This window comes from Sebastes umbrosus, chromosome 17 (genome assembly GCF_015220745.1).
Source record: "Sebastes umbrosus isolate fSebUmb1 chromosome 17, fSebUmb1.pri, whole genome shotgun sequence".
Taxonomy (NCBI): Eukaryota; Metazoa; Chordata; class Actinopteri; order Perciformes; family Sebastidae; genus Sebastes; species Sebastes umbrosus.
In genome coordinates, this window is record NC_051285.1 from 27158846 (window position 1) to 27183438 (window position 24593).

General features: G+C 38.3%; 4 protein-coding genes across 4 annotated transcripts; 3 read left to right on the plus strand and 1 right to left on the minus strand.

Annotated features, from left to right (window-relative positions):
• Positions 1-2449: 2449 nt before the first annotated feature.
• Positions 2450-7415, minus strand: mrps31 (mitochondrial ribosomal protein S31). Its single transcript, XM_037749551.1, has 7 exons — positions 7147-7415; positions 4490-4978; positions 4147-4299; positions 3874-4017; positions 3719-3795; positions 3389-3529; positions 2450-3301 (listed from the first exon to the last, which is right to left on the minus strand). The coding sequence occupies exons 1-7, from the start codon at positions 7398-7400 to the stop codon at positions 3066-3068; spliced, it is 1494 nt and encodes a 497-aa protein (XP_037605479.1). The 5' UTR covers positions 7401-7415; the 3' UTR covers positions 2450-3065.
• A 159-nt stretch (positions 7416-7574) lies between these two features.
• Positions 7575-13942, plus strand: taf6 (TAF6 RNA polymerase II, TATA box binding protein (TBP)-associated factor). Its single transcript, XM_037749534.1, has 15 exons — positions 7575-7802; positions 9499-9656; positions 9805-9891; positions 10029-10182; positions 10280-10336; positions 10426-10542; positions 10684-10805; positions 11030-11107; positions 11194-11295; positions 11396-11578; positions 11825-11899; positions 11991-12116; positions 12295-12468; positions 12715-12906; positions 13367-13942. Exons 2-15 carry the CDS (start codon positions 9501-9503, stop codon positions 13655-13657), a joined length of 1914 nt encoding a protein of 637 aa, XP_037605462.1. The 5' UTR covers positions 7575-7802; positions 9499-9500; the 3' UTR covers positions 13658-13942.
• Positions 13943-14468: 526 nt separating this feature from the next.
• LOC119476235 (thialysine N-epsilon-acetyltransferase-like) lies at positions 14469-17710 on the plus strand. Its single transcript, XM_037749580.1, has 6 exons — positions 14469-14597; positions 14743-14794; positions 16329-16412; positions 16580-16678; positions 16797-16837; positions 17008-17710. The coding sequence occupies exons 1-6, from the start codon at positions 14535-14537 to the stop codon at positions 17185-17187; spliced, it is 519 nt and encodes a 172-aa protein (XP_037605508.1). The 5' UTR covers positions 14469-14534; the 3' UTR covers positions 17188-17710.
• A 772-nt stretch (positions 17711-18482) lies between these two features.
• On the plus strand, positions 18483-24282 carry LOC119476234 (thialysine N-epsilon-acetyltransferase-like). The gene is made up of 6 exons (XM_037749579.1): positions 18483-18657; positions 20718-20769; positions 22486-22569; positions 22896-22997; positions 23165-23205; positions 23321-24282. The coding sequence occupies exons 1-6, from the start codon at positions 18595-18597 to the stop codon at positions 23498-23500; spliced, it is 522 nt and encodes a 173-aa protein (XP_037605507.1). The 5' UTR covers positions 18483-18594; the 3' UTR covers positions 23501-24282.
• Positions 24283-24593: the final 311 nt, after the last annotated feature.

The window sequence follows — 24593 nt, forward strand, 5'->3', positions numbered from 1 at the left end:
AACATATGTCCTCCAGTGCTCCTAATGGCATCAGCAAGATTTCACAGACCGGATATAAACAACCAGTCAGAGCCGAGCTGGTGCCTTGCCGTCTCTGAGCAGCTGTCAATCACTCGCGAACTCCAATCAAACGGTCAAACTAGGCAGCGCTGATCAAATATGAATCAATATACTGTTACTGTAATGCCTATCTTTCACCTCAGATGTCCTCAGAATCATCTTGTAGTGCACTGTTTAGCTGTAAAATGAGAAAGTTTGTGACCCGGCAGACATGTTGAGATCAGTTGAGGAAATACCAAGCACTGCCCACCAGCCGCAGCACAGCCAATAGGAACGCTTTCTCTCTGAAATGACCTGTGATTGGCCAAAGTCTCAGAAGACTGTAGCTCAAATAAATTAACACCAAACCCAGACAAGTTCAATGCACAGCATCATATTCAAGCTGTGGTGCTAAAACAATGCAATGTTATTCAGTTTTTGTCATGCAAATTTAAATAACTGCTTATCTTAAACCCGTAAGCTAACAGAAGGGATTTTCATTTACAATTCACCACGGAACTAGAAAAGACATCTAAAGTCCACTGACTTTGCGTTGCACGACATAATTCTTGCTTTGCTTTTGACGACATCAAGCTCACTCTGGCCCGCGCTTTCTCACACAGCGGTAAACATTTTGTCTCTAAACGCTATGAAAAACCCTCTGCGTGTATCAATTTATTTTTAGAAATTCATAATTTTATATTTGAAAAAAACAGAATATAGATAATAGTCTGGAAACACATAGTTTCCCATACTCTTCTGTTTTCCATACTTATCCAGACCTGGAAATTACTAAAAATCAAATTCCATACTGCGAAGGAACCCTGTTATTAATACCAGATTTACAACCATATAATAAAAGTGATCAATCATCTGCTTTTCTGCTACTACATCTCATTCAATTCTTGGGTCTCTTGTAATTCTGACACATTTTGAAGGCACCTAAACGCACCATAGAGGCAGAGGAACATACAGACTCCCTCTAGTGCTTTGACAGATTCAGAGAACCCACCTGACCACCACAGAGAACTGCTTCTTCAGAATAGCACACTTTGTGCCTTGTGGTTTTTCACAGTAAAATCTCTTTAAGGGTGTAATATTTCTAGAAAAGAGTGACACGTTTGTATCGTGTAGTTGGGTGTTTCCCCACAAATGGTCTTATTTCCATTAACAGCCATCAGTTGGGGTTTTTGGCCAGTTACTTATGATTTTGAAATCAATGCCATTACTTCACAAAATGTTTTGACTCTTTTTTTTTTCTTATTTTTGAATCACAGAATCATATCCTGTTTTATCATACCGGTTAATACACATTTTACTGCATTGCAGAGGTAGCTTTTTTTTTATTGAAATATCTTAGGGATGCACCGATCCAACTTTTTCAGCCCCGATACCAATAGCGATACCTGGGCTTTGGATATCATCCGATACCGAGTACCGATCTGATACCAGTGTTTAATTAATAATCTGTATGCCTCACTGTGTGGAAGTGACTCGGATCATTCTGTTATGTGTAAGTCAACATTAAGCTTGTCTTAAACATTGCTTTCCTAACTTTGTACAAAAAAATGTGTCCAATAAATACATAGATTTAAATTTACTGAATTGTAAATAATAAATCGTACACCAGCAACTTGGTAAAAGGAATCTTCAGAATTAACAGGAATTATATAGTGTGAACCTGATTAATGCAGGAAGAAATTGGTAAACAGGAATTAAAATGTCAGTATATAATGTATATAGTATATAAACATAGACTTGAATAGAATAGATCTGCCCCGTTGTCACTGATATCCGATCCACCTTTTGAGTCAGTATCGGCCCGATATGAGATCCAGTATCGTACCGGTGCATCCCTACAATATCTGGGGTCTCAGCTTTGTTTTAAAATTGTTAGAAATCCTCACATTATATGACCACAGCTGTCAGTAGTGCCATCTAGTGGGTTATTTGCATATAAGACATGTCTGAGCAGGTGTCTTTCCACACAAAACACTTTTTTTTTGTACTTCATAACACATACAAGTAGGGAAGTGTTGCCAAAATCTTATCATGCCAATCATGTGTCTGAGGAAAAGTGAACAAAATGTGGAAATGAGGCACTCTAAAGAGTCACGCTCTCATTTTCCACACTTTCTCAGACAATAGATTACAGAGGGTGTTTTTAGACCAGATGGAATCTGCGTGGCACATTGTTAACAATTTTAAAAGCACTTCCCCTGCAAAGGGCAAAAGGTTCAAGGTCTTATTACACGCTCCTACTGTAAACCTGATCTGAGGTTCAGATGCTTCACATAAGTTGTACTTGTTTTACGACCTGCCAGGGAAAACACCATTAATCACGATCGCAGGTGTTTGTGTGACTTTTGACGCAAAAAGAATACAAAAATATTTTCAACAACCTGTTTTCTTTGAATGTGAAGGTCTTTAACAATGAATCCATTAAAACTAAAGAGTCCACTGTTGCTGTTTTTTAATGCAACATAATCTCCAAACATGCCTTGATACAAAACTTCACCTTTTTTTATCAATATCTGAGTCAAGTTAACCAGATATAATTCAACACAACGATGTTTGTACATCACTTAATGTCTTTTCATGTAATTGTGTCACCACACTATTAACACATTACAGTCAGTTAATCATCTGCACTAGCATTGGATTATGCAAATAAAGGAAGAAATGATCAGTGGCACAGTATTTGTGGGTAACTGGTACAAAATGAAATAAGCAAAAAGCCATGACTGTACTTTCGCTGCTTTATATGTTTGCATACTTTATACAAGCAACATTTCAAAAGTAGTTCTACAGTCTGATCAACATGTTAGAAACAGTAGATACTGTTCAATGTTTGACACCAGGACACAGACTTGATGCCTCTCCGCTCTAACAGGCCTCCTGGAAGAGTTTAGACATCCAACCTGTACGGGTAAAGATGATCATAGTCGCCCCTCTTGAGTGAACGGGTCTTACTTTTATCTGTCCACATTCAACAGATGTTGACAACGTATGCAACTGTCTTAAGCTCAGTTGAGGTAAACATCCGCCTCCTTGAGGACTTCCTCTTTCTGGTGGAAGTAGTCTCTGAACCAGGAAATGTGTTCCTGCTTCTGCTGGACTGTCTGGTAGGGGTTTTTAGACAGACCGGCCACCACAAGCTCCATGAAGTGACGCACTGGTCCCTGACGGGGAAAGCCCTCCTCCAGGTGTTTCTCTAAGAAGATGTGCTCATGGAACGGGACGCTGGCTTCCTCCTCAAGACCTGACATTGAGCAAGAAGACTCTGTCAGTGTGTCATTTTGTCCTTCTACCTCCTACATTTAGCTAGAATATGGTATTTGTTACTCACCAATTTCATTGTTGATCGGGTACTGCCACAGTCTCCCCTCTTTGGTCCACTGGATCATTTCCTCAAGCCCGTTGCGAGGTGTTTGGTTGATCGACAGAGACAGCTGATTAGCAAAGTCCATGTCCCATAGAGTTGGCCGTGCTGAAAATATTAAAGCAGCAATGTGGGCAATTTTGCAATTAAATTTTAGAGACCGCCTGCATGACAATAAGCATGAATGAAGCTCTATTTTCAGTACAACAGTTAAAATAATCTAGACAAATAACACCATAAATCATCCGCCGTAAACAAACAAGTCAATAAATAATAGAAGTCTAAATTCTTTATTACCAACTGCTGATTCAGCTTCATCTTGATCAGGAGTGGAGGAGAAGATGTTGAGTCTTTTCCCAGAGAACAAGTTCTTCCTAAAAAAATAAAACACACATTAAACACACGATCCATCTCAAAACCTCTCCAAGTACGAACATGACGAAAGTATTTACCTTCTCCGAACGCCGTCCAGCTCTGTAGTGATTCCTCTGTCGTGTGTGTATCCTCGCCCGTCGTCGTCAAACCGGATCTGATTCGATGGCCGAGCGTTCTGTCGGTTGGGAAGCCTCCGTACCTTCATGTCAGCGAGGATTACTCTGAGAAAATATTGTTGGATTACATGTGATTACAATTTTCCGTTACAGAGAATGAAAAAGCAGAAAACAATATCACAATCTTATTTAAATATTCGTTCCATTAATATTCATATACTAGTAGACACACACCCGAGGTTGTTCATGTCTCCTTTCTTCTGAGCCTCAGTGACGGTCTCGTGCTGCCTCAACTGCTTGAGCAGCTCGGACTCGGCCTGGCTGCGGTCAGGCAGAGTGGAGGCAGCAGCAGACGCAGCTGCAACCAGTTCAGGATCCAGTGTCTCACTAAAAAACACAACGGATGAAGAGAGACCAGAGCTTCAGGTATCCTCCCAGGATTAAGGTGTAAAGTACGTAACAGAATCAATGACAGTAGTGGCCATCTCATCATGTTGTGTTACAGCATAAAACTGAAAGAAAGCTGCTTTTTAACAATGCGATGCAACCTGATGATTGACTTCAATCCCCCTCTCACCTCTGTGATGAAGCCTCCACTGTAGCCTTCTGAAACATACTGATGGTGCTCTCCATATCTGCTGGCTTCGACTTGGGTGTAGGCTCATAACTTGTCTTCACTTTCAAGTTTTTCAGCTTCCTCTTATTAGTTACTTCCACCTTCATGGCTCCAAGAAGGTCAAGGAGACTCTCTTTCCCGCTCTTGGCTGCATCAGTCTGCACTTGTTTTGGCACTGCCACCACCTGGTCAATTTTAACATCCACCTGCTGCTGCGCGGTACCCTCATCATCTGTCTTTAACACCACTGGCTCCTCCTCCCTCTGTTCAGCCATCTTGATGACTTTGCCGTCATCTTCAGCTTCCTGTGTGACCAGAGTTGGAGTTTCTGTTGGCTCAGCCTCTTTATCTGCATTTGTTTTCTCGTCTTGATTAACGAGGGCAACATCGTCCTTCTTTTCACACAGCCGGACCGAACTTGTGCCGAGGGCTTTGACTCCACCTCCAAACCTATATTAAGAGAAGAAAGAGTTAATCATTATAGGGGTCTGAATCAGAAGGGATCACAGGAGTTTGAATAATGATAACATACAACAAATTCAATACTAAAACAATTATTATTAGGGGTGGGCAATACCGTCTTAAAATCATCATGATATAGCAGGGATCTTTTTGCAATATGATATTTTTGATGATAATAAAACACTGAAAAACACTTCATTACCAATTGCAGCAACAGACACGTCATTGTTTGGCTCTTTAGACCTCACATCAAATATTGATGAATATATTTATCTTGTTTTGAATACTTTTTCGCCAACCAAAGTAGAAAATCTTCTTCTTAACTTCGTCTGTTTTCACCCAGTGAAATATTGAGCGAACATAAAAAAGTATGATGTTGTTTCCATAAAATGTGACCCCACTGTACCTGAACAATAAATGAAGCAAATATGTGACAGAAAACACACAAAACTAAATTGTTTACAAACATAAATGTAGTTTAATATTTTTAATTTAAAGATATATTCTCAAAACTCTAAAAGAAAATCAAAATAAAGGTAGAGTGGGGGTCACATCTTCTTACGACAGCCGTCAGAAATTGGTGACCTTATGTGTTGCTGGCTCTCTGCGGTCAGAGATTTATGTAACACCTGTACATGGGAAGTAGAGACCACGGTAGCTTTTAAAGGTACCATATTGTAAAAAGTGAGATTTTCAGGTCTTTTATGTTATAAAACAGGTTTATGTGCTTTATAAATACTGTTAAACTATAAAAACGCTCAATATACGGAGAAATACACACAGCCCGTATTCAGAAATTGTGCGTTTGAAACAAGCCGTTTCAATTTGTGATGTCACAAATATACAATATATAGATCATCACACGGTTTTAAACATTAACATTCTAAATGTGTCCCAGTTTGTTTCCTGTTGCAGTGTATGTATATAACATCAGCTGACAGGAAGTAAACATGGACACAAGCTTTTACCTAGCAACGCAATTCCACTGCAATTCCGTTGCAATGCACTAAAACGGAGCGTTTCAGACAGAGAGTACATACAGGTATATTCAGGCAGACCGTATGAGGAAAATAATTTTTTTTTTTTTTTTTTTTTAAAAGGGACTGTTTGTAACTTCTTACACGTATAAATCACCCGGGTCGGTGTCCCATGTGCGCTCGCGTGTGTGGCTACGTTGTTCAGACTCAGACTCCAACACAAACTATACGGAAGCACCAAAACTGCAAAGTGCATGCGCGCACACTCCACACTGCAGAAGACTTCGTAGCTCTGAGAATATCTAGTGAATATACAGTGGACGTTTGTGCAGAAATAACTGCTGCAGCTCCTCCAGACCAACAGAGGTTTCCCGTGTCTTGTGAAGTGACGGGGCTCCGCAGAGAGAAACGTTATCGTCTCCGACCAAAACTCCGGTGTCTCCCCTGTTCCCTCCGGCCGCAGTCGGGAGGCTGAGGCAGGAAACGCCAACACTAGGATCAGCAGTGATTCATGGAGAGACCTTCGTCTGGTCGGCTAACATTGACGTGTGTCTCCTCACCGTGTTGAGCGATGCTCGTTCACGCCTGTTTAGAGCGAGCACAAGCCCGACGCTGACTTTCGTTGACTTAACAGCCACAGGTGTCACTGTTAACAAGCATTTCTGATTCTTACAAACAGTCCCTTTAACATTACAGCATGTAAACATGTTCTAGTAGAAACATAAAATACTAATATGAACCTGAAAATGAGCACGATATGGGACCTTTAAATGAATAAATCCCTGTCTGTCAGAGAGATGTGAAGGTCTCCTGAGTGCAAGGTGCTGGATGGGACCATCTTTCTCCAGCTTCATAGTTTTGCAGTTGTGACCTCATATAGACGTTACCATGGAAACGACCTGCCAGTGAGGCTCCTCCCTATTACTGCAGGTCGTTACCATGGAAACGACCTGCCAGTGAGGCTCCTCCCCATTACTGCAGGTCAAGTAAGCTAACAGCTAACATTAGTGTCCTTTATACAGCTTTTATGGAGATAAAACAGTTTCATGTAGTTTGTTGTCACTGGCACTGTACAAAAGGTTGTCTTAACTAAAAACATACATCCCTAAACAGCCCATATAAGTAGCAGATGTTAACTAAACACTCACATAATGTTCACTAACAGCTAGTTAAACTCACCTGAACACCGGAAGTGCAGCCTTGTGACATTTAGCTGGTAACACACACGACTCGTATACACTAACTGAAGAGTTTCGAGCCGTGAACACGGACCGGAATATTAATCTATACATGATTACTTCTTGCAAATGCCCTTCTCCACGCTTATGACATTTGTCTCCGGTGCTACAACATAAAGTCACCCAGGGAAACTCGAGGACAACATTAGTTCCGGGACAACATTGGTTCCGGCCCCCTGGGTTTATATTATACATTCATGGAGTAAAAAGGGTTCTTTCTGTACGGGAAACTGGCTATTAATCCACGTTTAATGTGAAACTATTTAATTGTGGCGTTAGTTATTTTAAAATACACGTTCTTTAACTGATTTTGTGATAAATTGCTATTCAATAAACGGTTATGTGAGGTTCTCAACTGAACTCTCGCGAGATCACAACCGGAAACGTGATTCAAAATGGCGAAGGAGCATAAGCGCTAAAAAGGAGGTTAATCTGCAAAACGTGAATTAAGTTATTAAGTTATTTACACCGAGAGATGGATATTCACACAGAAGAACTAGCTTTGCGGAATAACTACTGTTGCAAATGTCAACATTGACCTGTTTTTAACCGTCTAAGTTCCTGATTAAACACAGAAAAGGAAGAAAACAACTTCAGGTAACATGTCAACGGAGCTAAGCTGCTAGCATGAAGCTAACACACAGTTCATATTAAACAACTCTGCAGGACTTAAGAGGCTTTAAACGAACTCTGTGTATGTTGATATGAAGTTATTGCACTGGTGTGAGTATACTTTAGATGTGGTTTGTGTGTAGCTAGTTGGTTGTTATTCATTCAGAGAGGTTAACCCGCTTTAAGTGCAGCTCACTGTGTTTGTTTACACACATGAAGTATAAAACCTTTAAATAGTATTAATCCCTTAAGGGTTATTACATGTTGCATTGTAAACAAGATGCATCATTTAATCACTCAGCTCAGTGTGTTTGTTTACACACATGTTTTTGTTTTGTTTATTTGTTTTGCACAATTTAAGACTATACAACATAAAAAAAATAAATGAATAATATACAGTGCAGGAAGAGACAAAAAAAAAACACTGAAGCGTCCACCTAGAGACAAGATTAATATAAAGAAATAATATATTTTGTTTATTTGTTTTGCACAATTTAAGACTATACAACATAAAAAAAATAAATGAATAATATACAGTGCAGGAAGAGACAAAAAAAAACACTGAAGCGTCCACCTAGAGACAAGATTAATATAAAGAAATAATATATTTTGTTTATTTGTTTTGCACAATTTAAGACTATACAACATAAAAAAAAAAATGAATAATATACTGTATTGTTATTGTTATATATATCTTGTCTTAATTGTTTGTTATCACTATTATGTAGTCATATTATTTCTTTATATTAATCTTGTCTCTAGGTGGAGGCTTCAGATAAGCCCAGTGGGTTTTTATTATATAAATATTATTCATTTATTTTTTTGTTATGCCTTAAATTGTGCAAAAACAAATTGAAAAGGGAAAAAAAATATTAAAAAGGAAGAGGCAATAAACCCACTGGGCTTATCTGAAGCCTCCACCTAGAGACAAGATTAATATAAAGAAATAATATGACTACATAATAGTGATAACAAAACAATTAGGACAAGACATATCTCAGTGTGTTTGTTTACACACATGAAGTATAAAAGCTTATAAAAAGTATTAATCCCTTATGGAATTTTCCATGTTGCATTGTAAACAAGATGCATCATTGAATCAAAGTGGATGTAATCAGGATTTCTGGCACTGATAACAGACATTGTAAGTAACGTAATGCCCTTTATGTGGATATGTGGTTGAGGCATCTGCTGTAGAAATAACTAGTTTCTGTGTATGTTTGCGGTTGTTGTCCTGTTGCATTCGTGTTACTATGTTAAAGTGTTGTTTGGCTTATGGCATAAATAACATTTGTTTAATGAAAGTGTAATTTTGGTTTCAATAGAGCCTCTTGCACTTTGTGTATTGAGTTTCCCACAAGCTCTTTTTGCAAACACTAGCTGGAAAGATGTCATAAGGCTTTTGTTTTCAACATTGACTTTCTTTTTGACATCATCCCATGAAGCTGCATTGAAACACACAGTTGTTGTATGCACATTGTCCAACATCTCAGCAATGGAAACATGTAACTTCCTGAGTGATGGGATTGGCCTCTTTAGGGAGCTAGAGCTGCAATAAGACAGTGAGCCATTTAAAAGGCTGCAAAACTAGTGTCTCCTGAATAAGTGGAACACTTCTGTTTGAATTTTTTGTGTGTACATGTGAGGGTTGATACTCACAGACCGCTGTGTACTTTGTTAGCCATGGCAGAGGAACGTCGGCAGAAGCAGTGTTCCGTCGTCCTGCCCACAGAGTCCATGAAGGCCATGGCAGAGTCTGTGGGAGTGGGGCAGTTGCAGGAGGAAAGCTGCGCAGCCCTAAGTGAAGAAGTCAGCTACAGAATAAAAGAAATTGCACAGGTAAATCACAGATGATCAAAGCGGATATATTGTTTGTGGGTCCGTAAATTGCTTCGAAACCACATGCTTGATTGTCTTTGTCATATCTGATATATGAGCTTTATAATTGAATTCTGTTTGATCTCTCTCTTTTCTCCCTTTTACATAGGATGCTCTCAAATTCATGCATCATGGGAAGAGACGCAAATTAACCACCAGCGACATAGATAATGCTCTCAAACTAAAAAACGTGGAGGTAAGGGAGAAATTTGATAACTTTTATTGCTTAATTAAACCACTTGATGGATGGTGTTCGAAGGAAAGCAGGAAGTGGGTCTTTTGCTCTGATTTCTTTTGAACTTCTGCGTTCTAAGTAAATTCCTCTCGTTACAGCCCCTGTATGGGTTCCAGGCGCAAGAGTTTATCCCTTTTCGCTTTGCAAGTGGTGGTGGAAGAGAGCTTCATTTCTATGAGGAAAAGGAGGTCGACCTCAGTGACATTATTAACACACCGCTCCCCAGAGTTCCACTAGATGTGTCTCTCAAAGGTACCCAGATAATCAGTATTACATGTCATTATCCATCCAGAATATTGTCTTATTTTGACTGTAAGCTCATACAACATGCTTGTTTGTTAACCCACAGCCCATTGGTTAAGCATTGAAGGGGTGCAGCCTTCTATTCCAGAAAATCCACCACCAGGTGAGCCCTGTTTGCATTTTCTTCTCTTAAAAGACCAACAAATATCTGGAGGAAAAACTTAAAATTGGGTTTTATTTACTGCATTTCAGCACCAAAAGAGCAACAAAAGGTTGAATCGACAGAGCCCCTCAAAGTCGTCAAACCTGGTCAGGAGGAGGAAGGTACGATTCCAGGCAAGAGTCAGGGGACGGGTGCTGATGGCAAAGGTCAGTATCTTTTGTTGTATTCAAATTCAACTTTGTTCAGTTATCTTCTCCTGTCCCTCTACCTCGCTTCCTTCTCCCCTCCCTAATCCTTTATGATTATGTTTGTCTCCTTCATTCCATGTTTATATGTGTCTCTTTCAGGAAAGGATAAGGGTCTAATAAGGTTGAAGCCTCGCAGCACTCATGAGCTGTCTGTGGAACAGCAGCTCTACTACAAGGAAATCACAGAAGCGTGTGTTGGCTCCTGTGAAGCTAAGAGAGCTGTAAGTCCCGCTTGTCTGTCTGTCAGTATATATGGTTTATTTTATACATGCTGAGTAACAACGTAGTATTCTATTCTTGATTCGTTTAAAAAAAAAAAAATTACAGTGTGAGTTTCATTTATCGGCTATAAAGTAAAGAAATTATTGTGCAATTACCGAATTCTGCCAAAATGATCAAATAGTAATTTTAACCTTGTTTGTCATGTCACTTTTGTCTCATTTAGGAAGCTTTACAGAGTATTGCTACGGATCCTGGACTGTATCAGATGCTTCCAAGATTCAGCACATTTATTTCTGAAGGAGTGAGCATCTTTTCCCGCTTCTCACCTCATATAAAATACCCAAACATATCTCTGCTGAAAGTACTGACTTTATGCTCTCCTCAAAGGTTCGTGTGAACGTGGTGCAAAACAACTTGGCTCTACTGATTTATCTAATGCGGATGGTCAAAGCTCTAATGGACAACCCCACCCTGTATTTGGAGAAATACGTGAGTGTAGAAAACAAACTTGTATTATTTTTTATTTGAACGGTATAATCTCAACGTATACTTTTATTCTGATGATATCATTTTCTATCTGTACTTGCAGCTGCATGAGCTCATCCCAGCTGTGGTGACGTGTATTGTGAGCAAGCAGCTGTGTTTGCGACCAGATGTGGACAACCACTGGGCTTTACGAGACTTCGCTGCTCGCCTCATGGCCCAAAGTTGTAAAACCTTCAGTACTACGACCAACAACATCCAGTCTCGTATAACCAAGACTTTTACTAAGGTGGGTTTTTGTGTTTTATATTTTGTTCCCAAAAAGTTTGATATAAAGACAAGTTTTGTTAATACAGTCAGGTACCAGATATATCCTCCTCACTCAAGGATGTTATTGATTATTATGAATATTTTTTCTAGCCACAGATGCATTGTTTTGGGTTATCTCTTGTTATAAATAAATGTTACCCTCCTTGAATTTACACCACTGTTTAAAACACTTCACATACTAAACTAGACTGACATGTTTCCTCAGAGTTGGTTGGATGACAAAACCCAGTGGACGACACGTTACGGCTGCATCGCCGGACTTGCTGAACTAGGACCTGATGTGAGTGTGATTCTGTTTCCTCAAGTCTTCATCATTTTTACTCTTTTCAATCGGCACCAACCTCCTTATTTTTTTTTTTCCCCCCATGCAGGTGATTAAGACGTTGATCCTTCCTCGGCTTACTATAGAGGGTGTTCGCATCAAAACAGTGATGGAAGGACCGGTGGTCTCAAATATTGATAAGATAGGAGCTGACCACGTTCAAAGCCTCTTACTGGTAATACATTTGTGATTATTATGCACCGAAAAGTAGAGAACTTCCCACAGATTGATATTAACTATAACAGTGAAAGCATTTCATTAAAACAAGATGACATTCATCAGTAATAGTTTCTTAATTTGTATCAGACCAGTACTTACGTTTCATGGATACAAAATGTGTTTTGTTTTCAAAGAAACACTGTGCAAGTGTTATTGCCAAGATCCGACCACAGCCTGACAACGTGGAGCAGTATCGGACAGACTATGGTTACCTCGGACCCATGCTTTGCTCCCATGTAATGAAGGCCAGGACTCAAGCAGCACTGCAAGCTCAACAAGTCAACAGAACCACATTAACAATCACACAGGTACGTTTAATACTTTATGTAATACATTATGTAAATATAGTATGTTTAGTGAAGTATAAATAAATGTGAGAAAACTGGAAGGAAGTTTTTGAACAAAAAATAAAAAAGGATGTCATAAAACATTGATGTATTATGTATTATTACATATATCAGAGTTAATGTGGAGCATTGCAGAATGACATGTAAGTAAACAAGCACAGAAGCACACAGTTGGTCAATTATGAATGATGAATCCTTCTCTTGCAGCCTCGTCCCACCCTCACTGTCTCACAAAGTGGGTTTAGTGGGTCGGCAGGGCCACGCACTCCCAGCATCATCAAGGTTCCTAGCTCCCTCACCCTGATGTCCCCTCGACCAGGGACCCCATCGCAGCCATCTCCCCCGGCAACAAAGTACATCGTCATGGCAACCAGTGCAGGAAACGCCTCAACTCAGCAGGTTCTTTTCTATTGATTTTAATTCAGTTTTACACTCATCACAACGTTGCTCTGCAGCGCACCACTACAGGAAATCTCCACAGGGTATTATTTGAATAATAACCGAATAATACCCAGTGATTTTCGAATAGTATTTTTGCTTGGAATGCACATCCCTAATATATATATATATATATATATATATTTATTAAATATAGTTTTTATTGCCATCTCAATAAAGCAGCTACAATAACAATGTAATCATAATCAGTGACATTTTATAACAACATATATCTAATGTGTTACATTATGAAAACAGAAGCACTAATAAAAATGATTGAATACAGACATGAAACATTTATATTATTTATTAATTAATAATGTGATTGGTGTGAAAATGAACCGGTCTTGATTTTAAGGGCATTTCCTGAAACCCTTCTCTGTAAAATCTGCAAATCTTCATCTTTTTGTCTTCCCCCTAGGTAATCACCCTCAGCTCTTCCCAGTCCGCCTCATCGGTCACCAGCACGGTTCCCAGCGGCACTTCGACCTTGCAGCCTTTGGTAAAACTGGAGTCTGGCAGTGGTACTGGACTGACGGGTCCACGACCTATGCAGAAGTACATAGTTGTATCTCTGCCCTCATCTGCCTCTTCCTCTTTGGAGACTAAGACCTCTGTGATACCAACCTCAATTTCCTCAAACCCACTAGAATCTGCGATGAAGCTAGACCGGTCCGAGTCTCCTGGAGCGAGCACCCAGTCGCCACACTGAGACTTGTTCAAACAGTGGAGATTTTTTTACCATGTTGTTGCAGCTGAACACACAGTGGTTTGTTTGGGCTGAGCTTAAAGGGGTAAACTCTGGCGAGGTATGAAGGGGAATATCTGAACTCTTGACTGATTTAAAGAGCAAATGTGACAAGACATTGTAAATATGTTAATGCCCTATGAAAACTGAGGTCCAGCTGTGAGATCTGTCATGTTTCAGCTTATATTCTAATTGATTTCATGTTCTTTTTTTTACCCTAAAATAAATCAGATTTTGTATTAAATCCTTTATTTGGGCGTGTTTTATTTTATACCCCATGAGTGATGTAAAAGCCAGCAAAAAGAGAAACACTATTAACTGACTTCCTCAGTCCTTCAGTGTTGGAAGAAGTACCCATTACTTTTACTTGAGTAAAGTACTGTGTACAAATATTCCATTACAAGCAAAAGTCCTGCATTCAAGATTTTACCTAAATAAAATAACACAAATATTATATTTTCTATACTAACATTTTTGTATGTAAGGGACCTGTGAATGAAAGGTAACCAGGCTGTCAGATCAATGTAGTGGAGTAAAAAGGTATAATAAGCATAAAATGGAAATACTTAAGTAAAGCCCAAGTACTTAAAAGCTGTACAAGTACTTGAGTAAATGTAATTAGTTACATTTCACTACTACTTCCTGTCAGAGTTCCAGAAGTAAATAAACTTGCACGTTTTGACTTTTTTATTTTGAAGCCCAAATTGCACCAGATACTTCCTGTGTGTGAGTTGTTATCAGTGCTATGGGTCATGTGTATTTGTAGTCAATCATTGGACGTCTCTCTGAGGAAGAAGACAGACAGGATTAATAAGTGTGAACTGTGGTAAATTAAACAAACATGAATTTTAAAATACGAGCTGCAACAAAAGAAGACTGCAAAGAAATCTCCAGAATGATGTTGGTGAGTCTTAATAATTTCTCTCTTAAATGGTGTTTTGTTATGTAATACACCATGCATGGTGCATATTAATCATTACATGTCCTTAAATGACAGGATACAGAGGCATACATTCACATATAACGTTTTAAAACTTCCCCCTTTTCAGGAGTTGGCAGTTTATGAAAAAGTACCCGACCAAGTGAAGATAACTCATGAAGGTAATTCTGCACTTAATGAATAATAAATAATTGTATAATAAAAAGAAGAATTAATACATTTATTTGCAAATAAATATGAATAAATGAACTAAATTACAATGTAATTAATTATTTGACATTTTAAAGAGCAATAAAAAGAAGAATTATAAAAACAATTGAAATATTAATCCATCAATAAATAGTTCAAATTTAAAAGGGATTTACAAAAACACCATAAAACAGTCAATAAGTACATCATTTGAAAATATATTAATGAATTCATAAATAAATAAAGGAATTTAAAAATCTTTTTGATGGATTCATAATTAATTTGTAAATTCTTTTCATAATTATTCTTTTTATTGCACATTAAAATGTCAAATAATTACATACTTTGTAATTTAGTCCATTTATTCATAGATTAATAAATTAATTTGGAAACAAATGTATGAAGGCTTCAGTAGGCTGAATATTTTTGGCACCATTGGGCAAAAATTCCATAATAACCTTTCAGCATTTTGTAATTCAAGTGTTCTGAGAGACTTCTGCTCCTCCTCATGACTCTGTTTTCAGACTTTAAAAAATCTAGCCCGTGACGAGAGACTTTGGCCAATCACAGGTCATTTCAGAGAGATAGAGCGTTCCTATTGGCTGTGCTCCGGCTGGTGGGCGGTGCTTGGTATTTCCTCAACAGATCTCAACATGGCTGCTGGGTCACAAACTTTCTCATTTTACAGCTAAACAGTACACTACAAGATGTTTCTGAAAACATTTGAGGAGAGAAATAGGCATTACAGTAACATATCAATGTCTGCTGTGAAAAGGGTCTATATAGTAACTTGAGATGCCACCATGACCGTCAACAGAAGTCATCCTTATATGTGAGTGTCTTAACAGTCGAGGCTACAAAGTGCAGTCTACGATTAATTATTATATAGGTAATAAGTAGTGAAAGACTTTGCAACCAGACATTGTTCTATAATACATGTGGATGCACTAATCAGTAACTGTGATGACATTACAGCCTCTTTGATAAGAAGGAGTGGAGGTGAGTTCAGGAGACATTTTTTTAAAATGTGGTTGTATGTGTGGGCAGGGTCCATGGAGTTATATCTGCTCATGTCTTTCTCATTCAATTTCAATTTTACTTTCAATACAAGTAGCTCTTATTAGGTGTAATTTCTTTTTATAAATATTTTCAAGTGCCAAAGTTTTATGAAGTAGGAAATGCCTTCAACATGTTTATGACTAAACAACTTAGTCTGGATAAAACTTGCAGATTTAGATGTAACATTTTGAATTGTGATCCACAGCTAAGGTTAATCATTTCTATTTTTTTCTTGCCTAATGGACTATTTCGTAGTAATTTTACCATGTGATTTGATCTTAGCTGTTATTATCAATAAGAGCAGAGTCGTAAAAAATGAATGCATCTTTAAATGTTTCAAGTATTGATGTGTCTTGTCACGTGGGTGCTGATGAACTGTAATATTATTTCTAATGTAAAGATGAAATGTTGCTATTTGGGTGGATTATCTGTCTGGTTTATCTTTAGAGCTGGAGCAGGACGGTTTCTGCCAGAATCCCTTCTTTGAATGCCTCGTTGCAGAAGTGCCTGGGGCGCATAAATCTAAAGAAGGTAAAGTGTTGATCAAGGCCTTTTCTATTGTAGTTTCCTGTCGGCATCTTATGCACATAACAAAAGGTCTGTGCCCTTGCTGTTTAGATGTTTCCATTTATTATCCAACAAATCACAATGACTACTCAAACGGATGTTGCTCATCATGGTTCTTTTTGACCATATAGGATTCACAATTGTCGGATACGCCCTTTACTTCTACACATACTCATGGAAGGGCCGGTCAGCATATATGGAGGACCTGTATGTGATGGCAGAATTCAGAGGTAAAATATGTGTTGAATTGGTGTCAACGAATCCTGGAAAGAAAGTATTGTGTAAAATGTGTTTTGTGTACTTGCGTGAATCATAATTACTGTTGCCTTTAATTGATTTCTTTTACAGGAAGTGGCATTGGCAAGGGTTTACTGAGCAAAGTGGCTGAGGTAATTGGATTTTTTAATATAGCAGTGGTGTAATAGCCCTTAAGATGAAAAGGTCAGTTTTTAAAACTTGATTGCAACTCTAAGTTTGAAAGTATTGTTGATCTTTATGTGAGATCGGCTGTCCTGTGTGAAGAAGAGGTTAACAGTGCATGGCTGTTTGGTTTCCTCAGGTGGGGAAGAAGAAGCAGTGTGTGCGGCTGCAGTTGTCTGTGTTGGACTGGAATACTCCCTCTCGAGACTTCTACGCTGCTAAAGGAGCTCAGGACCTCACCGACAGCAAAGGATTGCACTTGATTCGTTTTGACGGACAAAGCCTGGACAAATTAGCAAACCAAGCACCTAAAGATTAGAAGTTTGACAAAGAAAATATGTATCTTGCTGTGAAAAAAATGTGCCTGCTTTGTTTTATCTTCTTCCATAAACATGCAACCTTTACAAAACAGTGCCAACATAAACCCTGTCTTATAAAGACAGTGTGCTGAACTTGAATGGGTAAACTGAACTCTTGAATGATTAAAGAGCAAATGTGACAAGACATTGTAAATATGTTAATGCCCTATGAAAACTGAGGTCCAGCTGTGAGATCTGTCATGTTTCAGCTTATATTCTAATTGATTTCATGTTCTTTTTTTTTACCTTAAAATAAATCAGATTTTGTATTAAATCCTTTATTTGGGCGTGTTTTATTTTATTCCCCATGAGTGATGTAAAAGCCAGCAAAAAGAGAAACACTATTACTGACTTCCTCAGTCCTTCAGTGTTGGAAGAAGTAGCCATTACTTTTACTTGAGTAAAGTACTGTGTCAAAATATTCCATTACAAGTAAAAGTCCTGCATTCAAAATGTTACTTAAATAAAAGAACAATAGTATTATGATATTTTCTATGCTTACATTTTTTGTTTGTAAAGGACCTGTGATTGAAAAGTAACCAGGCTGTCAGATCAATGTAGTGGAGTAAAAAAGTATAATAAACATAAAATGGAAATGCTTCAGTAAAGCACAAGTACTTCAAATCTGTACAAGTACTTGAGTAAATGTAATTGATTACAATTCACCACTACATCCTGTCAGTCTGGAGGCCAGAGTTTCAGAAGTAATTAGATAAAGGTTTTAAAAGTGAAAAATGCAAAAGTACAAGACCACATTAAACACATAAGTCAACTATGATGATGACCCCTAGAGCTACTATGGAATAGTACAGTCTTATTATTATTTATTTATTTATGCATTTCTTTTTTGTTCCTTGAATTATTTTCTACCCCCTCTTTTATTTTTGTTATTATATATTATATTATATATTTTTTTTATAATTTTAGTTATCTTTCCTATCCAATTGTGCCTTGTATGTTAGAAGTATTCAGTTTAGATTGCAATGCATTAATGTTTGTAAATTAATTTTCTTCAATAAAATAAGAAATGTGTGCATTGCGGCAGGAAACACCAACTCCGTGATTTTCAAACCCCGTATCATGTGCTGGAAAGCCCAAACTAAAACTCGTATATTACTCCTTCTAGTGTAGATTTCCATGCGAAAAATATAAACCTAATTGGATTTGAATAACCGATTTAAATGAATAATTTAGCGCATGCATGGTTTAAAACATTTTCAGTGATCTGTCTTTTATTTTGAAGGCAGAATTGCAACACAGGATCCACTTCCGGGGTAAAGACAGAGTTGCAGAGATTTGACTTCTCTCTCTGAGGAAGAAAACAGCAAAACAGTTCATACAGGATAAAGTGTGCAGATTAAACAAACATGAAGTTCAATATCCGGACTGCAACTAAAGAAGACTGCAAAGAAATATCCAGAATGATATTGGTGAGTCTCAGTACTCTGTTGTAATGAAGCTAAACTAGAAACTCAACTGCACAATGTAAACTAGTGAAGCATTGCAGCTTCATGAAGCATTGCAACTTCATGAAGCATTGAAGCTCCATGAAGCATTAAAGCTTCATGAAGCATTGAAACTTCATGAAGCATTAAAGCTTCATGAAGCATTGCAGCTTCATGAAGCATTAAAGCTTCATGAAGCATTGCATTTTCATGAAGCATTACAGCTTCATGAAGCATTGCAGCTTCATGAAGCATTGAAGCTCCATGAAGCATTAAAGCTTCATGAAGCATTGAAACTTCATGAAGCATTAAAGCTTCATGAAGCATTGCAGCTTCATGAAGCATTAAAGCTCCATGAAGCATTAAAGCTTCATGAAGCATTGAAACTTCATGAAGCATTAAAGCTTCATGAAGCATTGCAGCTTCATGAAGCATTGAAGCTCCATGAAGCATTAAAGCTTCATGAAGCATTGCAGCTTCATGAAGCATTGCAGCTTCATGAAGCTTCATGAAGCATTGCAGCTTCATGAAGTATTGAAGCTTCATGAAGCATTGCAGCTTCATGAAGCATTGAAACTTCATGAAGCATTGCAGCTTCATGAGGCATTGCATTTTCATGAATCATTGCAGCTTCATGAATCATTGCATTTTCATGAATCATTGCAGCTTCATGAAGCTGCAATGCTTCATGAAGCATTGCAGCTTCATGAAGCATTGAAACTTCATGAAGCATTGCAGCTCCATGAAGCATTGCATTTTCATGAATCATTGCATTTTCATGAATCATTGCAGCTTCATGAAGCTGCAATGCTTCATGAAGCATTGCAGCTTCATGAAGCATTGCAGCTTCATGAAGCATTGCAGCTTTATGAAGCATTGAAGCTTCATGAAGCATTGTAGCTTCATGAATCATTGCAGCTTCATGAAGCATTTAAGCTTCATGAAGCATTGAAGCTCCATGAAGCATTACAGCTTCATGAAGCATTGAAACTTCATGAAGCATTGAAACTTCAAGAAGCATTGAAGCTTCATGAATCATTGAAGCTCCATGAAGCATTGAAGCTCCATGAAGCATTAAAGCTCCATGAAGCATTGCAGCTTCATGAAGCATTGCATTGTCATGAGTCATTGCAGCTTCATGAATCATTGCAGCTTCATGAAGCATTGAAACTTCACGAAGCATTGAAGCTCCATGAAGCATTGCATTTTCATGAATCATTGCAGCTTCATGAAGCATTGAAGCTTTATGAAGCATTGAAGCTCCATGAAGCATTAAAGCTTCATGAAGCATTGCATTTTCATGAATCATTGCAGCTTCATGAAGCATTGAAGCATTGAAGCTCCATGAAGCATTAAAGCTTCATGAAGCATTGTAGCTTCATGAGGCATTGCAACTTCATGAAGCATTGCAACTTCATGAAGCATTGCAGCTTCATGAATCATTGCAGCTTCATGAAGCATTGAAGTGACTTATGGTCTACACAAATGTAACCTGGTTGCTAATGTAATGATTCAGAGAGTTTTTTTAAGAAAGTTCAAAGAAGTTATCAGCTAATTATTATCTATTTACCAGCAGACATGGAAATAAAGCATATCAATTAACTTTGTATTCTTTTCTTTGAAATGTATTAAATAAATTACCAGCTATTGAGAAATAGCAGAATATAATTATTAAATAATGTTTATAATAAAGGAATTTTCAATAAATTTATAGGTAAATAATGGGGTAATTTGGCAGTAATTCCAAAGAAATTTCAAAATTACTTGCTAATTATCACCTAATTACCATGAAATTTGTGGACCTGTAAAATGAAGTGTTACCATATATTTAATTTAGGCTTTAGAATTGCTTTTTAAAAATAATATTTCTTAATATAAGGAACCCCTGTCTGCCATGGAGGCAGGTGACCTGAAACAGCCAACATTGACCCTGTATTTGGCAGGTGCTCATTTCATTCCCTGCTTGTTACATTTTCTTTAGTAAATATGTCAAATGACACAAGATACATTCACACTTAACGTTTTAAAATCTCCTTTTTTCTCAGGAGTTGGCGGTTTATGAAAAAATGTCCGACCAAGTGAAGATATCTCATGAAGGTAATTTTGCACTGAGCTAGCTAGTGAATGATAGAAAAATACTGAGAGAAACCCAGGTGAAACTTTGAACTATGTCACCCAGTGTCCTGGGAAGCCATACCAGTGAGCCAACATACACAGAGAGTGGTTTAACTTGTGGGTTGAATTCATTATTCATTCATTATTAATGCAAACAATAAGCCAACACCTGTGTTTATCCTCCAATGGCACACCAGTGTCTGCTGTTAAAAACCTTAATTTACTATAGACTCTACAGTAACTTAAGTTACCACCAGGACAGTCAAGAGAAGTGGTCCTGTATGTGCATCTTTTTGTGTGACAAGTGTCTTAAAGGGAATGTTTGTAAGAATCAGAAAAGCTTGTTAACAGCGACACCTGTGGCCGTTAAGCCAACGAAAGTCAGCGTCGGGCTCGCGCTTGTGCTCGCTCTACATAGACATGAACGAACATCGCTCAAAACAGTGAGGCGACACACGTCAGCTAAAACCATAATATCACTCTATATTTCACCTGCTTGGCAGTAATGTTAGCTGACCAGACGAAGGTCTCTCCATGAATCAATGCTGATCCTAGTGTTGGCTTTTCCTGCCTCAGCCTCCCGACCGCGGCCGGAGGGAACAGGGGAGACACCGGAGTTTTGGTTGGAGACGATAACGTTTCTCTCTGCGGAGCCCTGTCACTTCACAAGACACGGGAAACCTCTGTTGGTCTGGAGGAGCTGCAGCAGTTATTTCTGCACAAACATTCACTAGATATTCTCAGAGCTACACTAACTCTTCTGCAGTGAGGAGTGTGCTCGCATGCACGTGAGGTGGAGCGAGCTGAGTGAAGGCAGAGGAGCAGAGACTTCGGGCCTGGAGACCAAAGCTACTCCGACCGCGGACAATACTGTTTAACAGACAGGCTTCACTAGATAGAACTTTGCGGTTTTGGTGCTTCCGTGTAGTTTGTGTTGGAGTCTGAGTCTGAACAGCGTAGCCTCATGCGAGCGTGCATATGCGAGCGCGCATGGGAAACCGACCCCCAATCCGGGGGATCCAATGGGTGGGCGGAGTCCATGACCCTTCTTCCTGCTCTTCTCTTTATCATTTGTCATGCAATTTGAGTTTCTCTTTCTACAAGCAGTTTCTCTTACAATTGTATCATACATTGTAAGTTGCTTGAGTGTTTAGAAAGCAGCAGTGAGCATGAAAACAACAGCCAGACAGCACAAGTACAATGCGTACAGTACTTTTAAAGGTACCTTGCTGAGTTTTTTACCACTAGTGGCGCTGTAGAGCAATGTTTGTATCTCAAGTTCTACCCGCACGAGTACGCCACACACCACAAGCGCATGGATGCAGGTTTGAAACATTCAGGTTATGACTTTGGAAAAGTTTTATGAAGTAGGAAATGCCTTAAAAATGTTTATGAGTAAACAACTTAGTCCGGATAAAACTTTCAGATTTAGATGTAACATTTTGAGATGTGACCCACAGCTAGAGATAATCTTTTTTTTTTAATTTCTTGCCTAATGGACTATTTCGTAGTAATGTTACCATGTGATTGGATCTCTGTTATTATTGATAAGAGCAGAGTCGTAAAAAAGTAATGCATCTTCAAATGTTTCAAGTATTGATGTGTCTTGTCTCGGGTGCTGATGAACAGTAATATTACTTCTAAAGTAAAGATGAAATGTTGCTATATGGGTAGATTATCTGTCTGGTTTATCTTCAGAGCTGGAGCAGGACGGTTTCTGCCAGAATCCCTTCTTTGAATGCCTCGTTGCAGAAGTGCCTGAGGAGCATAAATCTACAGAAGGTAAAGTGATGATCAAGGCTTTTTCTATCCTAGTTTCCCCCGTCAGTCAGCTTTAAACCTGTCCGCATCTTATCTCTGTGCCCTTGCTGTTAAGATATTGTCATTTATTATCCAACATCATGGTATCATGATGACAGCTCAAGTGTCACCTCATAAATCAACAGTGTTGATTTATGAGGTGTTGCACAGTGACTGAGCATTCACAGACTTGAAATCAATTTTTTTATGCAAGACACAATTATTCCACTTTATTTGTAGGGATTAAAAATGTTCTGGTATCCTTCCTGCTTGTCTCTCTGATTGCATGTTTCTTTTTGTCCATGTAGGAATCACAGTTGTCGGATACGCCCTTTACTTTTACACTTACAGTACATGGAAGGGGCGCTCAGTATATATGGAGGACATGTACGTCATGCCAGAATTCAGAGGTAAAATAAGTGTTGAATTGTTGTCAACGAAGCCTGGAAGGAAAATACTGCGTAAAATGTTTTCTGTGTGCTTGCTTAGATGTGTGAATCATAATTTCTTAATGTTTCTGTTACGTCTTTTTCTGTAAAAGTTTTGTCCCCAAGTAAAAATATGTATTCCTTTACAGGAAAAGGCATTGGCAAGGGTTTACTGAGCAAAGTCGCTGAGGTAAGAATGTGTTTGTTGACCACTAAAAGCAGTTTCCTAGGGAAAAAATTGTTCATCTGATCTGTCTTGTGTGAAGAAGAAGAGGTAACAGTGCATGGCTGTTTGGTTTCCTCAGGTGGGGAAGAAGAAGCAGTGTGTGCGGCTGCAGTTTTCTGTGTTGGACTGGAATACTCCGTCTCGAGACTTCTACGCTGCTAAAGGAGCTCAGGACCTCACCGACAGCGAAGGCTGGCACTTTATGCGCTTTGACGGACAAAGTCTGGATGATTTAGCAAATGAAGCACCTCAAGATTAGAAGTCTGCCGAGGAAAATATCTAACTTACTGTGAAAACATGTGGCTGGTAAACCTTGACCCTTTGTAAGACAGTGCCAAAATAAGCTTCACTGTACGTGGTTCCTCACTACCTTGTCTTTCTTCTGGGTTAACGAAGACCTACATACAATTTATAAATATGATTTAAAATAGTCTTATTTCATTAAAGTACCTTTGAACTTCCTTCATTTTGCAGGCATGGATGCATACGGTTAACCTTTGTCACCTCTCAGTGCAGCATGTATTAAGATACAACAGATTGTCTTTATAAATTAGACAGTTAGACAGTCCAGCCCTGAGATGATTTTAATCTTTGTAGGATCTGGTAACGCTCGGTGAGGACTTTGGCCAGTAGGTGGCGTGTTTAACCAACTGAAAATGAATTTGTCAACTCTCTGACAGGGCAGTCAGGGAATGCCGAGGCTAAATGGACCAAACATTCATCTTGACTGTTATCTCAGATGTGAGTATTTTCTGCTGATGATGTGCAAACGAGTTCTGTAAACTAAAATTCCTGTAATTTGAACGTGTGGACTGGTTTCATATTTTGTTAATATTGAGTCAACATCTCTATTCTTGGAATATGCTGGAAATCATAATCTTTCATAAACATTTTCAGGATTTTCTTTGCAATTACTCTCTGGAAGTTATATTTATTTGTGTACAAAACATACAAAAATCCACAGGAACACATGTAAAATCACCCAAAAGAAACATTTGAAATATACACATGCTTAAAAAAGATTAAAATGCACAAAACTTACAAAGGCTATGTTTACATTTGTTTCAACCCTGTGACTCAAAGTCTACTGGTTCAGAGGTGAGTGGGGGTGTGAAAGCCCTCGTCTACCATCAGCTACAGTATTACTGGTTACAGTTGCAGGTTAAATTTCCTTCATGACTTTTACACAGTCAAAAGTGTTTTGATAGATATTAGATCATTGTACTTAAGAGCTTTATTTACTTTAAGACCAGCCAGATTAGTTTTGGAGTTGCCATCTAATTTCCCAGAGAGAAGTTTTAGTTTTTTAGTTTTTAACGTTTTTAACATTTTTGCAGGCAAATTATTCTGAA